At 38.2% G+C, this 17,141-nt stretch overlaps 1 protein-coding gene across 1 annotated transcript in view; it reads right to left on the reverse strand.

Annotated features, from left to right (window-relative positions):
• LOC308347141 (uncharacterized protein C12orf56) overlaps positions 1 to 17,141 on the reverse strand; it is a gene marked incomplete at its 3' end in the record, with an annotated part of 92,129 nt that overhangs the window by 26,127 nt on the left and 48,861 nt on the right. Inside the window, exons 4-6 of the mRNA XM_080810280.1 lie at positions 11,460 to 11,865; positions 6,626 to 6,699; positions 466 to 610 (exon numbers count right to left, since the gene is read on the reverse strand). Of these exons, the coding sequence (XP_080666406.1) occupies positions 466 to 610; positions 6,626 to 6,699; positions 11,460 to 11,865 (625 nt within the window). The remainder of the gene's footprint in view (positions 1 to 465; positions 611 to 6,625; positions 6,700 to 11,459; positions 11,866 to 17,141) is intronic.

A 17,141-nucleotide genomic window follows, 5' to 3' on the forward strand; every position in this document is an offset into this window, starting at 1 on the left:
CCACTGAGCCACCAGACCCCCCTCTAATTATCTCTCTTTGAGTTGACATACCCATATAAGGTACTGTCTTTTGCTACCATTGTCCTCTTACCCCATTTCCCTGCAACACACATACACAGTACTGATTAAATCACAACATTTCAAGTACTGAGTCATGACAGCGTCAAATTCAGTCAGTATTCTAAAACACAGCTTCCATCAGGGCACTGGTTGGCTCAGTCAGTTAAGAATCTGACTCTTGGTTTCGACTTGGGGCTCTGTACTCAGCGGGGAGTCTCCTGGAAGATTCTCGCTCCCTCTCTGTGCTCCTCCCTCCCCCTACATGCTCTCTCTGCCCCCCTCTAAAATAAAATAAAATACAGCCCTGAATACAAGACATTTATTTGTATTTTACTTTATGCTTGATAATACTGCATCGGATAAACAGGTGGAACAAGTTTCAAAGATTAAAAATAAAACACCTACTTTCCAGAAAAGCCGTTTCAGAATGAAGTTTTTCTGGGCTGCTACTTTAAGTTCTGCAGTCAAGCAAAGTATCTTCCTTAAAGTATTGTCTTTAAGAAAAAGCTCAGATTTCAGTTGACTGAAGTGCTTTATTTTCTCCTCAGATCTACAGAAACACAAGAAAAATATTTCCATGTAAAAAATGTTAAGAAACAGCAATTGAGGAATATCAGCGATTATTGACAGGTCTGTAAAACTTTGTTACTAATGGAATTTTAATTAGTTTTGTGCTTCTGCCTTTATCACTCTTTAGTGATGAACCTTGCTTTCCCCAGATTGAAATATTTATTACTCCCGCCGGACATACTTTTCCCCATGCCCCTTTACTCAAGCGGTATCCAGCCCATCAGGAATACTCTCAGTGTCCCTCGGAAACTGTCATCCCTCTTTCATTGCCTAGTCCACAGTTTGTTCACATACCATTTACCATACTGCATGAACCATGTGTAATATTATTTGCTTCATATTTTTTCTTTAAATCAACTCACTTTGTGTGTGGGTGTAGAGAAGTTTATTTATGTAAGATTTTCTTTATTTGAAAGAGAGAACAAGCACGTGCACTATACATGGGAGCAAGAGAGGGAAAGAATCTCATACACACTCTGCACTGAGCACAGAGCCCCACCAGGGGCCTGATCTCACAACCCTGAGATCATGACTGGAGCTGAAACCAAGAGTCAGACACCTAACTGACTGAGCCACCCAGGTGACCCAAGAAGTTTATTTATAAAGAAAACTTTATATCACTGCCTTACAGGGAGAACCAGTATCAATTGCCATTAATAGCAGGTAACTGTAAAAAATAGCATGAAAGCATCACAAGTTCTAAGTTGATGCATGCATTCCAAGCCTGAGGCTCTCTATCTTTGACAGAAAGGCCGATGAGCATGTGTTAGAGAGCTGCCATTTCTGGCATCAAGCTGAGGGCTTCTCCCTAATGAGATTGGACTACTTGGAAAAGGAATCACCTTTCCACGATGGAATTCAAAGTTATTTCCTGCCATGTCCGAGTACCAAATGCATTCATCTCTTGTCACTGACCCATGTGTGTTCCACAGTTCAGGAAAAGAGGAACACCTTCCCCTTACAGCTTTCCCTAATTCCACCATGAATGGGGAACCTCTCCTATAGCACTTTTTCCACACTTCTTATATATCACACTAATTCTGTTTTGCCCCATTGTTGTAATTTGTGTACCTGTCCTAGGCACTTTTCATGGACTAGCTCATTTAGACCCACTAAGGGGTTAGAGATGGGAATTAATATTGCATTTATAGGATGTTAGACACGGAAAGTAACCTGTCCAAGTTCATACTGGCTGGCTCAGTCATGACCTTGATTTCAGGGTCATGAGTTCAAGCCCCACGTTGGGCATGGAGCTTACTTCAAAAAAAAAAAAAAAAAAAAAAAGAAAAGAAAAAGAAAGAAAGAAAGAAAGAAAGAAAGAAGGAAAGGGTGTGAAGTAATGCTAGGAGAGGCATTTCATGTTCTGTGTAGGTGATGGAAACTTGTAGAATTTCTGACTTGAATTAAAAATATTTTTGCCACCTACTCCATAATTCTTGATACCAACCATTTATCCCAGTTCTACTACATGGAATCTTAGCTCTTGTCCACTACCTCCTCCGTGTTTTAAAAAAAAAAATCTAAGATGTTCTCTACCCAATCAATGAGCCTCCTTTTTTTGTTTTTTTTTTTTAAGATTTTATTTATTTGTCAGAGAAAGAGAGAACACAAGCAGGGGGAGCGGCAGGCAAAAGAAAAAGCAAACTCCCCACTGAGCAAGGAGCCTGGCGCTGGACTGGATCCCAGAATCCTGAGATCATGACCTGAGCCAAAGTTAGATGCTTAACTTACTGAGCCACTCAGGCATCCCAATGAGCCTCTCTTATTAACAAAAACATTAAGACTTCCCCCCAAACAGCCTCTTTTCTAGTGGAGAACATGGAAGAGAAATAATCATCAAGAATTCAGTGACAGAAGTCACAGAGGCAAGGGGTGCCTGGGTGGCTCAGTTGGTTTTATCGTCTGCCTTCGGCTCAGGTCATGATCCCAGGGTCCTGGAATCGAGCCCTCACGTCGGGCTCCCTGCTCATATAGGAGCATGCTTCTCCCTCTCTCTCTGCCTTCCCCCAGTTTGTGTGCTCTCTCTCTCTCTCATTCTGCTCTCTCAAATAAATAAATAAAACATTTTTCAAAAAAGTCACAGAGGCAGAAGAACATGATTATAAACATGGGGATCAGAGTTCTAGATCTGTCTCTACTCAGCTGAGTAATTACCAAGGGCAAACTACCCAGTCTCTCTGTGCCTCAGTTTCCTCGTCTGTAAAATGGGGAGTCCCACTGTTTTGATACTTCAGTCTGTGCTTAGTTAGCACACAGGAAGTATTTAATAAATGGTTTCTAAATCAAATAGGAATGAGCTTTGAGATCCTACTTCCCTATACATCCACTTCTAATTACAATCACATTTCGTTAAAAAAAAATAACTATAAAATTCCTCTATTCTCTGAGAACTGCAAAAATAGCAGGAATGTAGTTTTCACAAACTGATGAGCTTAGAAAAGCACAAGCTTGGAAAGAATACCAGCTGAATTACTTTCAAATTGACTTTCCTATTTTTCCCATTAGTCAGCAATTTGCTGTGATCCATATAGAAACAGTTTTTATCTTGTAGCACCTATGATAACAGACTGTAATACCAAACTTCTCTTTCAAAAAAAACAAAACAAGGGTGCCTGGGTGGCTCAGTCGGTTAAGCATCTGACTTCGGTTAGGTCAAGGTCTCAGGATCCAGGGATGGAGCCTGCAGTGGGCTCCATATTAATCAAGGAGTCTGCTTGTCTCTCTGCCCCTCCCCCCCCAAGTAAATAAATAAAATCTTTATAAATAAATAAATAAATAAATAAATGGAATTTCGTAAGAAAAAGCACACCTCCTTATACTAAAAATCAATTCATATATGAATTGAGGGCTCATATACATCATAAATACAAGTTAGATTCAGCAGTCTGTATTTCTATAGAGTCACAGTTTTTTTTACCTTTCAGAGAACATTTGTCTTTACGTAGATGATAAACTTTATTTGACTAATTTAAATAATAAAAAGTCTAGTGCCAGAAGACTCCCTTATTTAATTTCAGAACAGGGGGAGATTTTTCATTAATTTTAACATATATTTTACATTTTCATCAGCTAGAAAACATAAATTCACCCAAATAGTGTGGCAAGAAGGATTCTTCATCTAATGATAAGCTGTTTTCCTGTATTTTTTTTCATTTTTGTGGATATTTTATATAAATAATACATCTGTATAATGCTTTACAGCTGGAAAGGGTTTATCATAGATTATCTCAAAAGTACTGTGTGTTTGTTCACAGGGGTCCCTATAAATCCATGTGAGGTTACAGGACTCATATTTTTAACAGTTCTAGTTTGAAAACCCAAAGACTATTTATTTACTCCCCTTAAACTGAAGGTACCTTGCAGGCAGAGAATTTTCTTATATATCTTATACATATTACCACATTCCTCACAGTGCATTTTAAATTACTGCATTTTAATATGTTGCCTTCAGGAATTAACAGGAATTAACTTTGCAAGAAATTGCTTTCCCTGAGTCAAACTCTCCTTCTCACCTTCAATGACAAATTTCAAGTCACGCATATACAAAGTTAACGCCTATTTTATTATCGTTAGTTTTAAAATCACTTTAAATAAGCACTGACATTAAAACTGATACTTTTTTAAAGTAAACATATGAAAACATATAGGAATTCTTTTTTTAAAACATGTAGAGGGACGCCTGGATAGCTCAGTTGGTTAAGCATCTGCCTTCGGCTCAGGTCATGATCTCAGAGTCCTGCATCGGGCTCCTTGCTCAGTGGGGAACCTGCTTCTCCCTCCACTTGCCTCTCCCCCTGCTTGTGCTCTCTCTCTCTGACAAATAAATAAAATCTTTTAAGAAAATGTAGAAATTCTAAGCTATCCATATTACCATCTTTAAAAAAAAGAAATCACAAACATTGTTATTTAACCCCTACAGACCTCAGAACACATCACAAGACAAACATTTCTTACAAGATCATCATTATCACATCCAACAAAATTATCAGTAATTTTTTGCTATTGGCTAATACCCAGTCCATACTCAAATGTCCTCTATTGCCTTAGAAATGTCTTTTTACTTTTGGTTTGTTAAAATCAAGATAAATAATAAGATACTTGTTATATTTGTTTATTAGGTATCTTAATTAAGCCTTTTAAAAACTTTTCTTATGGAAATTTTTAAACATATACAAAAATGGAGAAAACTGAAAAGAAACACTATGTATCTGTCTCCTAGATCCAATAATCTTCATTTTTCCAGTCTTGTTTTATCTTTTCCCTTACTTACACACACACACATATGCACACACACATGTGTTTTAAAATAAAAATAAAATATACATAATATAAAATTTACCAATGTAACCATTTTCAGGTGTACAATTCAGTGGTATTAAGTGCATTCACAATGTTGTGCAACCATCACTACTATACTCTCCATTTCCAGAACTTTTTCATCTTCCCAAACAGAAACTCTATACTGATGAACTATAGGTCCCCATTCCCCTCTCCCTTCAGCCCCAGTAACCTCTATTTTATTTTTTGTTTCTATGAATTTGCCTATTCTCAATGCCTCAAATAAGTGGAATCATACAATAATTGTCCTTTTGGTCTGGCTTATTTCACTTAGCATAATTTCTTCAAGGTTCATCCATGTTGTCACACGTGTCAAAACTTCATTCCTCTTCAAGGCTAACAGGCCCACACTTTTAAGTCAGATTCAGGTTTAATTGTTTTAACAATTTATTCATTCATTCTATAAAGGCAGCCTACTATGTGCCAGTGACCATGTACAGTCCCGGCCCTTAAGGAGCATCGTGTATAATAGGGCAGCACACAGTCAAAAAAGCAATCGTAAGAGAGACTGTTAAATGCTACAAGATCGTAAGCACAGGATATTATGGAGGAGCCGCTCTTTTTTTTTTTTTTAATTTTTAATAGATTTTATTTACTTAGAGAGTAGGGAACAGGGAGCGCAGCAGGCAGAGGGAGAGGGAGAAGCAGACTTCCTGCTGAGCAGGGAGCCCTACACAGGGCTCAGTCCCAGGACCCTGAGACCATGACCTGAACCAAAGGCAGATGCTTAACCAACTGGGCCACCCAACTGCCCCACAGCAGCCCCTCCTAATGCAGCTTTGAGAAATTATTATTTTTTTTTTGAGAAATGATTTTTAAAGAAAGGAATAGGAAGCTAAGACTTGATGGGTTGAAGTCTTTCATGAAGGAGAAGAAGAGTAGAGAGTAGGATTCCAGAATAGAGGAAAAAACAAAAAAAACCAGGAAGCTTTCTGAGAACTGGATCAGTTTCTGAGTCTGGATCAGGAGCTCAGGGCAGGAGTTAAGGGGACACAATAGTTGAAAATGAAAAAATGAACAGACGTCAGGAAGATCTTTATAAGCTGTTGTAGAGTTTAGACTTTCTCCTAAGGGCAATGGAGAGCCATTCAAAGGCTTTAAGGCAGGGGATTACATCCTCAGATTTGTGCTTCCAAAAGATTTCTTTGGTTACAGAGAATGGTTTAGAGGGGGTCAAGAACGAAGGCAGAGGCCAGCCAGGAAAATACCATAGGAGCTCAGAACAAAGTTAATTGGTCTGAGCATGTGGCAGTGGAAAGAAGTAGATATTATCCAGATACAGTAGAGAAGAACAGTGAGTCCTGTGACAATTGACTGGCTGCAGGGGTCAGGGGGGTGGTGAAGCGGGGAGAGAGAAGGTAAAAATGACATTCAGGACACTGGCTTAGGTGATACAGGGATAAGGACAGCAGGCCCTGTGTTAGGAGACACAAGAGGAAGGTCAGGTCCCAGAAGGAAGATGCCAAGTTCCATTTTGAATAGGTTCTTGGAAGACCTATAGAGATGATGTCCAGTGGGTAATTGTGTTTGCAGACCTAAAATTCCGGGCAGACATTGAAGTAGAGGTATGAATGTGATGGGGCAGCAACACATGGAATTAGGAGAGGCAAAGAGAGAACAGTCCCCCATGCGGCTTTGGCATATCATCACTCCTTACCTATATGGCTTTTGAGTTCCAATAGCAGGACTGAGCTCACTCACGTATAAGGGATCTTGTAAAAGAGTAGCTTTCTAAAAGAGAAAAAAATATGGGAATAGTTAGAATTTTTGTTTATTGAAAATCAATTTCTCCTGCTTTTAGTCAGTATCCTATATCTGTTCCTTAATTCCTGCTATAGGACATGATTTGTTTATGTAAATAATGCCACAGGGCATTGTTTTTCCTTATAGTTTTTAAAAAGTTTTAAACATGACATTTGCTCATTATAAAATAATCTATCAAAATAAAATAATCCAAAAATGCATAAAATAAAAGATAAAATTTCCCTGTCTCTCCCTACCCCTCCCATCCCACTAATCAAAGTACCTTACTATACACCTGAAACCATAGAATACCATACATTAATTATACTGGGATTAAAAATAACAGTAACAACAGAGTACCTTACTGTATTATTTTCAGCTTGGCTTATATCATTTTAGGCATATAAAAACATTAATTATAACATACACCTAGAATATATACATAGTAGATGATATATTTTATAATACACACTTAATACTAGTTAATTTATATCACATATATTAATCTGGAACTTTTTTTCCCACTTACTGTGTGGTGTTTTTTTCCATATCTGTATATATAGGTTTATGTCTCTCTTTTTAATGATTACCTAGTATTCCATGGTATAGATTATAGAATAGTTTTGTTAACTACTCCCCTATCAATAGGGTTATTTTCCCCTTAAATCTTTAGTGTTGCCATATTCCATTCATTCTGGGTCCCCCTAAAAAATGGGTCAGTAGTGTTCAGCAAGGTCTCTAAATAATCTTTTATTTTATGTTGAGACCTAACAGATGGGTCAGAATTTCTGAAATGTTGCTGATTTATAACTCCAAACAAACTTACCCCTATCTTATTCCTTAATATCAGAGCAGGATGGTGGGTGGATGGGCAGGGGGGAAGTAAGTGCTTTTTCTCACTACTTTCATTTTTTACAATCTGTTTTTTTTTTTTTTTTTTTTTTTTAAGTAGGCTCCACACCCAACATGGAGCCTAGCCCAGGGCTTGACCTCACAAACCTGAGATCAAGACCCAAGCTGAGATCAAGAGTTGGATGCTTAACCAACCGAGCCACACAGGCACCCCATTTTTGTTTTTTAAAGTAAGCTCTACACCCAGCATGAGTCTCAAATGACCCCAAGGTCAAGAGTTGCATGCTCTACTAACTGAACCAGCCAGGTGCCCCTGTTCCCCCTACTTTTAACATTGCTTTCAGTTAAAAAAAAAAAAAAACCATCTTATTTTTCCTCTCTAAATGTTTGTGTTTATGGGGGTGCCTGGGTGGCTCAGTCAGTTAAGCAACCAACTCTTGCTCCCAGCTCTGGTCTGGATCTCAGGGTTGTGAGGTCAAGCCCCACATGAGCCTACTTTAAAAAAAATGTTTACATTTACTTTAAATCTAGAATTTTAATTTGGGGATACTCCTTATCTATTTAGCTTTCTAGCACCTGTCTTCACAACATATGAAGGGCAAAGAATTGCTCTATATTGTTTTTGTAGAATTTGAGATGCTAAAGAACTCCGATGTAATTATTGTTGGTGAAAGTTACAGATAAAATGGGTTACTGAAGGAGACTCAGCTGTTTGGAAACCCTTAAAATCAGAATGAGTGCTAATTTCTCACTGGATGGTTTAGGTTTACTTATAAGAGAGTTAAAATGCCCATTCTTTTTTCCCCGGTAGCATTCCCCTACCTCAATGTGAATGATCATTCTGGATCTCAAAGCACAAGAGATCAATTAGCCAAGATAATTCTGACTGATTTAGGGGATGATATATTTTTTTAATTTCCTAAAACTTATGAAGGCATCACCAAGAATAACCAAAGTCATCAACATGATGAAAGAATTAAACAGTGTCACAAAAAAGTCACAACTTTTTAAATGTTTATATTGAATTAATATCTTATTCTTACTAGAATGAATGCTAAGTTGATTTATCACTTACATGAGAAATATTTGCTTATCCATTTTCCATCTTTCAAGGGATAGAACATTATTATTTTTGAAAGGGGGAAATGGCAGAGGGAAAGGGAGAGCGAGAATCTTAAGCAGATGCCATGCCCAATGTAGAGCCAGAGGCGGAGCTTGATCTCACGACCCTGAGATCATGACCTGAGCCAAAATCAAGAGTCCGATGCTTAACCAACTCTGAGCCACCAGGGCGGCCCAGAACATTGTTTTTTAATGATAGTGTCTACAATTCAAAGATAACCCCCTTCCACCCACATTTATTTCAGTGGAAAAAATCAGACTACTTAAGTTCAAATCTCAGCTCCATGCAAGTTGTGCAAACTTGCATATATTATTTAATTTCTCAGTGCCTTAATTTCCTCATCTACAAAACGAGAATAACAGTCCTACTCCCGGGGTTGTTGTGCAGATTAAATGAGTTAATATACAGAAAGCATCAAAGCAGATCCTACCTGTTAATACATGTCGGTTATTGTTATTGCTTTTATTATCAAAAGGCTAGGAGTTTACCTATCTGATTTGCCCCAGCCATGCCTCTGCAGCAGAGTTAAAAAGTAGTTGAGCCCTGAGTGTTGTATGTAAGGGATGAATCACTGAATTCTACTCCAGAAACCAATACTGTATGTTAAATACCTAAAATTTAAATTAAAAAAATAAGTTTTTTAAATAAATGAAAATAAATGGTACAGTTAATCTTTTGATTCACTATCATTACACTAATAAACCTTAACCATCTTATTAAAAAATAATAATAGTAATAATAAAATAAATAAAAAGTAAAAAGTAGTACTAAGACCAGGAGTTAGTCAAGTCAGGGAAACATAAACAGTCATTTTGAAATATTTAGATAGATTACGTTTTGGTTTTCCTATTAGAACATATGTGGCCTCCTTCCAATAGGCCAGGATTTCCCCTCTACTGTGATTTGTTTACATTCTTAATTTGGAAAGTACTGTTTAAAAATTTAGGAGCGCCTGGCTGGCTCAGTTGGTGGAGCATGTGGCTCTTGATCTTGGGGTTGTAAATTCAAGCCCCACGTTGGGTGTAGAGATTACTTAAAAATAAAATCTTTAGGGGCGCCTGGGTGGCTCAGTCAGTTGAGCATCTGCCTTCAGCTCAGGTCATGATCCCAGAGTCCTGGGATCCACTTCCGCACTGGGCTCCCTGCTCAGCGGAGAGCCTGTTTCTTCCTCTCCCACTGCCTACTGCTCTGCCTACTTGTGGTCTCTGTCTCTCTGTCAAATAAATAAGTAAAATCTTAAAAAAAAAAATAATAATAGGGGCGCCTGGGTGGCTTAGTCATTAAGTGTCTGCCTTGGGCTCAGGTCGTGGTCCAGGGTCCTGGGATTGAGCCCCGCATCAGGCTCCCTGCTCGGCGGGAAGCTGTTTCTCCCTCTCCTATACCCCCTGCTTGTGTTCCTTCTCTCACTGTCTCCCTCTCTGTCAAATAATTAAATAAACATATATATGTGTATATATATAATAAAAAATAAATAAAATCTTTAAAAAATAAAAATTTAAGGAGGAATTTTGAACATTTGACATTTAAACATGAACCATTCTGAACTGTGCTATGAGACAAAACTTAAGAGTTGCCTTGAAGTCTTCCAGTTTTTAGTCATTCATAAAACCTCCTGCTTCCCTAGCTTCTTCTGAAGGAAAAGAGCCTTTTGTATTTCCTTAATATTATTATGGTGGCAGATCAATAATAAAAATTATGTATCTTTGAAGATAATTGAAAAGGATCATGTTATTCAGGTGTAATAAATTACTTATTTTTAAACTGATCCTGTTATTTAAGAAAAAGGTCCCTAAGTGAGAGTTCTGACTCTCATTAAACCCACTCTATAATCTTGAGTAAGTCACCTAAAATATTCCGTTTCCTCATTTATAAAATAAGGTACTTAGACTAGATAATCTCTATAAAATTACCTGCTCCTGTAACAGTGACTCCCATTAACCTACTTTTTCAGTAGTGCAGCTAAGAAATACAGAGACAGGGCACCTGGGTGGCTCAGTGGGTTAAGCCTCTGCCTTCGGCTCAGGTCATGATCTCAGGGTCCTGGGATCAAGCCCCACATAGGGCTCTCTGCTCAGCAGGGAGCCTGTTTCCCTTCCTCTCTCTCTGCCTACTTGTGATCTCTCTCTGTCAAATAGATGAATGAAATTTAAAAAAAAAATACAGAGACACATTGACAGTGTTGAACTTTTTGTGGGCTCTACGTTCTCTGAAAGCAGAAATGGCTGAGGAGAAATCACCCCAGCCAACTGAAAAAGACCACCCTGCTCACAAATATTTCAAGACCTTCTCAGGATTCCCAGGAGACCCTTACCGACCCACGTCTGTAAAACCCCTGGTCCATCTCCTTTTCTTTAAGACACTCCTCATTAATGAGCATTTTCCTTCTTGCGCTAGCCTGAATACAGTCAAATCCTTAATTGTCCAGTGTGTTTATCTTTCATATTATTAAATTCCAAGGGTAAATTTCCAAAATGGACATTTTGGGAAGCAGGAAAGGCGTGTTTGCTTAAAAAATACTCGAGCCAGGGGCGCCTGGCAGGCACAATTAAGTGGCCACTCTTGGTTTTGGTTGAAGTCATGGGGGATCTTGCTGAGGACAGGCTCCCAGCTGAGTGGGGAGCCTGTTCAGAATTCTCTCTTTCCTTCTGCCCCCGACCCCACCATCCCCCTTGCTTACACACTCACTCTCTAAAATAAATAAATAAGTCTTTAAAAACAAACAAACAAACAAAAAACACTACTCCAGCCAAAGTTAACTTATGAGCACACTTACTATAATATAATTGTTCCATGAACTTTTTAAGTGCAGAAATATTGATGAGGTTGTGGAAATAATGTACAAATGAAGTTCCGATGCCTTTTTCTCTAGGTTTGGGTTGTTCTGTAAAGGGGAGGCCAGGGAGGAATTTCCTAAGTGAAACTCATTTCCGTTCCCATTGCACTTGAAAGGGATTTCACTTAGAGAACCTTTGTGATCTGGAAGTCCCTTGGGTTCTTTTGTGTTGGTTGTGCAAGATGGCACGCTGACAGCCTTTCCAGGGGCTGATGTGGACTGACAGCTCCTCCTGGAGGGGCTTGGTAAGGGTCGAAGTGCACTTTGGCCATGAGAAGACAGCTTCTTGAGGTCTGAAGGACAGAATGTAGAGTCCTTGGATGGTGTTCTGCTCTCTTGGTTGTACCTGTCAGGTAGAATTTAGTATTAAACATAATATTCACAATTTAACAGTAAGGAACAAAGAGAATCCAGCGGCCCAACTGCAGCAATTTAAGACTCTAAAGGTAAATAAATGTTTTCAAATAAAAAGAAGACTTATTAAGAGAAGGGAGTGATTTAATCTCAGTTGCTTACCTACTGACCTGGTTGGAGGTATAGTACAATTCTTCATTATACTTTCCTGCTTTCAGAAATAAAACTGTACCCAATGTTATTTAAAGCACTTTCTATATCTAAAGGATTGTGCCTAGCCTTCACAGAACCCCAGGATTTCCAATGAAAGCACTTTTTATTCTGCTTTTGAAACCTGACTCTTCTTTCATTGTGCATTTCAAATGGATCCTGTAAAGAAAAAACTATTCATATGGAGTTAAGAAGTGAGATTTTTTTTTAATGGTGTTTTCTTGAATTCGTGTCTTGCTAATAGTCCTCTGATTTTCCGTGTCATTCCAAAAGCATCAGCACATTTTTCAGAATCAGTCCTGTGTTCTACCCTCATCTTCCTTGCTCTCCATCTTCTCTTTTGTGACTGTGGTTGACCTCAGCTTCAATCTCCTAATTTTAAAACAGGAACCAATAATAGCACCAATCTCAAAAAGTTTCTGTGAAGATTAAATAAGAAAATATATGCGATGTGTTTGTAACACTGGAAGCACTCTGTAGGTGCTAGCTATTGATACTATCCTATATTGCCTTGGATTACTGGTTTATCATTTTAGAGTAAAATATGTTATCCTCTTAGAAGATTGGAACCTTCTTGAAAGTGGAAAGCCACTTTGTTTTTCTTAGTCCTTAAATTAATTTTAAGCATGTATAAAATCCATTCATTCTCTATACAGTTTTATGAACTGTGTTGAGTTCCAGCCCTCAGCTCCCTCTGCCCCCAGTATTGCAGGTGCCTGTGCGCGCAAGCACGCGCACACACACACACCTATGAAGTAGCCACCTCAGTTTGTTCATACAAATTCCATTCCCTTAAACAGCCACCCCTTGCCGAACCCTCAGGCTTAAGGATATGCACACTGGCGTTGTGGTCCCAGCGTGCCATCTCTTTAAGAGCATGAGCATAGCCTCCTTCCTGCACCCTTCTTGCCCCGTGGATCAGCACATGGCATGGCCAGATTTTAAACACACAACTGAACAAATTCCTATTTAACCCACCATCCCCAAATGCTGCCCAGTAATTATCTTACCTTACCCTATTTTTCCGTAGGATTCTAGTATTATGCAACAGTATTATGTAACAGTATTATCCAAGTGTCTAAGAATATAAGATTCTCACAGTAAGGATTTTCAGGTAAATAAATATGTCCAGCTCAGAAATGGATGACACATACTCCAGTCCTCTTTTTAAAGAGATAATTTCTCTTTATTCCTTCAGATAATATATTCTAAAATTTTCTCTATGGAAATTGAAGAGCGTTAAATAACCAGTATGTAGATTGTGCTACAAAATGTTATAAAATTATGTTAAAATGTTCATTTCAGACACAATCTGTGTTTCATATAAAAGCCCAGCAAAAATGGTTTCAGGTGGTTACAGAAAATCTCACTTGAAGTGACTGTTACTTATTCGGTTATGTGGAAGATCTATTATTTTGGAGAGATAAAAAGGATTTCTAAAAAGGATTACCTTTTTGGCAGCATAAATGAAACTACCATGGAAATTATAGCTTCACCAGTTAAGCAAGCCAACTCATACAACTAAACTGTATTCTTCATTTGAAATTCAGTAATACCCATCTTTACTAGTCTGATTAAAGAGTAGTTTGTTACTAAGCAAGAGTTCTAGAGCCTTGAATTTGCACACCTGTCAGCTTCATATTTATAGAGCTAAGTTGCTAAATGTCAAGAGTTTTCCTAATGAGCTGACTGTGTATCTCCAGGGAGATCCCAGCCACATTAAAGGAAGAGATGAGAGAAGTAGGAAAGAGAACTCCAAAATCAAAAGTATGCACAAATCACTTTTTTCCCCCTTTTCCCCTCTGCATCAAAGACAGATAAACTCCTTGAGACTGAAAATGTTGGGTCACAGTCCAAAAAGCAACAGGCAAGATGGAACAGCTTCACAAAAACCTGTTAGTCTCAAGTTCAGCTAAGAATAAGAAGTACACGCATGCTAACATATTGATACTCTGTGAAGAAATGAAGAAAAATGTTAAGTTAGAAAAGATGGGTATTTGATTTAAGGAATTCTTGAAAAGGGTAAGAAAGAAGTTAAAAGAATATGAAATGGAGAGTTTAGTTTTCACAGCTAGAAACCTATCACATTGAAATAGATGGTCAGATTAATATGCTAAAAATAAGAAACAAAAACAATAGAGAACAATGATTCTTCTATAAGAAGTCCTACACAGACCTAGATCTCAAGATTTCTTAAATAAAAAATTCCCCTATGAAGAGGTGCCTGGGTGGCCCAGTTGGTTAAGCATCTGCATCTGATGGTTAAGCATCTGAGCTGAAGCTCAGGTCATGATCCTAGGGTCCTGGGATGGGGTCCCACATTGGGCTCCTTGCTCAGCAGGGAGCCTGCTTCTCCCTCTGCCTGCTGCCCTCACTGCTTGTACTCTCCATCTGTCTGACAAATAAATAAATAAAATCTTCAAAAAAAAATTCACTGAATGGGCTCAGTAAACCGTATAGAAATGACAGAGAAAGAGTTGATTTTGAAGACAGATGAATAGACGTTATCCAATCTGAATAACATAGAGAGTAAAGATCGAAGAAAAACAGGAACAGAATTTCGGGTGACCGTCTGGCAATATGAAAGGTCTAAAATTCATGTCTTCAGAGTCCCAGAAAGAAAGGAGGAAAAGCGTGGTGCAGAAAAAAATATTCAAGGAGTCATGGCCAAAAAGTCTCCAAATGTGGCAAAAGACATAAACTTACAGATTCAAGAAACTCAGTGAATCCCCAAAAGATAAACTCAAAGAATTACTCACCAGACACATCATAATCAACCTGCTGAAAATAATAAAGGAAACTCAGAGATACTAAGCACTGAATGGCAGTACATGTCAAAATACATGTGACTCAGATAAAATATATTTTACAGAAAAATCTATAGCTGCTTTTAACTCTGAATCCTGTTTAAGTACCAAGGAGAAATTTTTTTTTTAATTAAAGGCAGTCAACTACTGTATGCATTCTGTTCAAGATTTTTACTTGCATTCAGGGGGAGAGATGGGATGAAGTACACTTACTCCATCTTGACCAGAATCAAAACCTTAATTAATTTTATTACATCAAAATTAAAATTCTGTTCAGTAAAAGATACGACACAAAGCTAATAGATAGCTGACAAAATGGGAGAAGATAATGTCTAAAACCAACAAGCAGATTCATAGATAGAATGAACGAAGCACTTCTGAGTATCGATTCCGTGGGAATTTTCAGACAAGTCCATGAAGGGAGGAAAGGAGGAGGGAAGAGGAAGAGAGTGATGTGGGAGAAGAACCCATATTGATTCCACCCCGATGCTCAATAAATGTATTTTTATATTTTTATAAATGTAACTGAGCAAAGGATACTAATAATGATAAACTATGAGCAAACTATGTACACAAGAATATAGCTATGTCATGTTTTCAGAGCCAGTTTTGAGAATGACGAAGATGTAAAGACATATTATGAAAATAGTTTTTAGAGGCCTTGAATCCTGTCTCTTGAGCTTCTAAACATTCCAGGTCCCTGTGCTTACACATATGGTATATTTACATAAACATAGGACTGGTCTTCTAAGAGAACGATAGCAACCTATTTTGGAAGAAATTCTTAGAAAATTAATATTAAAAAAGAAAATTAATACAGATGGTAACTTGTGCCAAATTATTGCACAACAGCATTTTTATTGTTTAAATACAGTAATGTTATTAGAATAGAAAAGAGGAAAATTATTCCGTTTCCAAGGCTCAATAGGGAATTCTGAAGATGCCAAATAAATGATTGCTCAGTGGCTGACTTACGGATAATCAGCAATAACAGAAAAATTAACTTTTAATAAGGACTAAGTGTCATATGTAGTGTAAGTACTTTACACGTGCATGATCGCGCCCTCACATATCACCCCTCTGAGAAAGGAGCTGTCATGAGCTCTAGCCTCCCCCTGAAGAGTAAAGTGCGGTAAGGATAAGCCCAAGGCAGTCAGGTTTCAGAGTCAGTCAGTGTGACTGCAGAGCCTTTATGCTTATGTACTACGTGGAGAGAGAGAGCACAGTTCCCCTTCTCTATTTCCTGTCAAGAAGTGTGGCTCCTTAGAGAAGAAGGTTCACGTTCTTGGTTTCTCCCCCTCCTTCTAGTTTGCTAATGGTGTACGATTAACCATGGCACATTCTCATTCCATTAGGACTGTCAGCCCTACTTCCATTTATTAAACAGATCAGTGTTTCCAAAAGCTCATATCCTTCCCCTTGCCATGCATGATGCTTAGAAAATCTACTTTTAAATTTTCACTAGCCAAATATCAGTAGAGACTACACACATTGATGTAAACTCAGATCAGAATCCACTCTTGTGGTTATGGGCCTGACAAGACCTGGTCTGAGACTGAAGCATTGTCGCTATTTCTTTTCCTCATGGATTATTCAAGGTGAACTCAATTAAATTTATATAAATCTTCCTCTGCACCAACGCCGTAAAAGCGTTCTATTGATCTCAGCCTGCCTGTCTGTTTCTTTGCACTCACAAGCAGTAGGCAGTCTTTTTTCTCCCTGCAGCTCTAGGGAACTTTTAAGTAGGTCACAATACTTTATTTCTACTTGAAATAATCTAGTTGGGTTTTCTCCTGTAAAATGCATATGAGAACCTGGAGCCATCCACTGGTGAAGAGGCACGTTAACGCTAGAGAAACCTAAATACTGAGTCTCATCATCAGAGATCACTAGTCTGTTTTCCATCCCTCAGGTGTTAAAAGACCTGTTGTTTACAATTACCCTGAAAAGGAATCATACTTATGTAAGTCTGATGTCCCAAGATAACTGCATCCTTCTTATGACCTGCAGCTTCTCATAATTAGGCTTAAAACTTTACACCTCAGAGGTGTTTCAAAGCTCTGTATATGATAACATTCTTTAGTCTTCTAATTACTGTTTTCTATCCTAGCCTGCCTTTTGTTTACGCTTTTGACTCATGTGTTTAATTATGGAGATGATCGCGTTAGAAAGCTGTGGGATGGAGAGTAGACCTAGCTCCCCCTCATCCCCTTGATTTGGAAACTATTCCTTCCCTCCACACATGAAACAC

Source organism: Martes martes (assembly GCF_963455335.1).
Source record: "Martes martes genome assembly, chromosome: 8".
Taxonomy (NCBI): Eukaryota; Metazoa; Chordata; class Mammalia; order Carnivora; family Mustelidae; genus Martes; species Martes martes.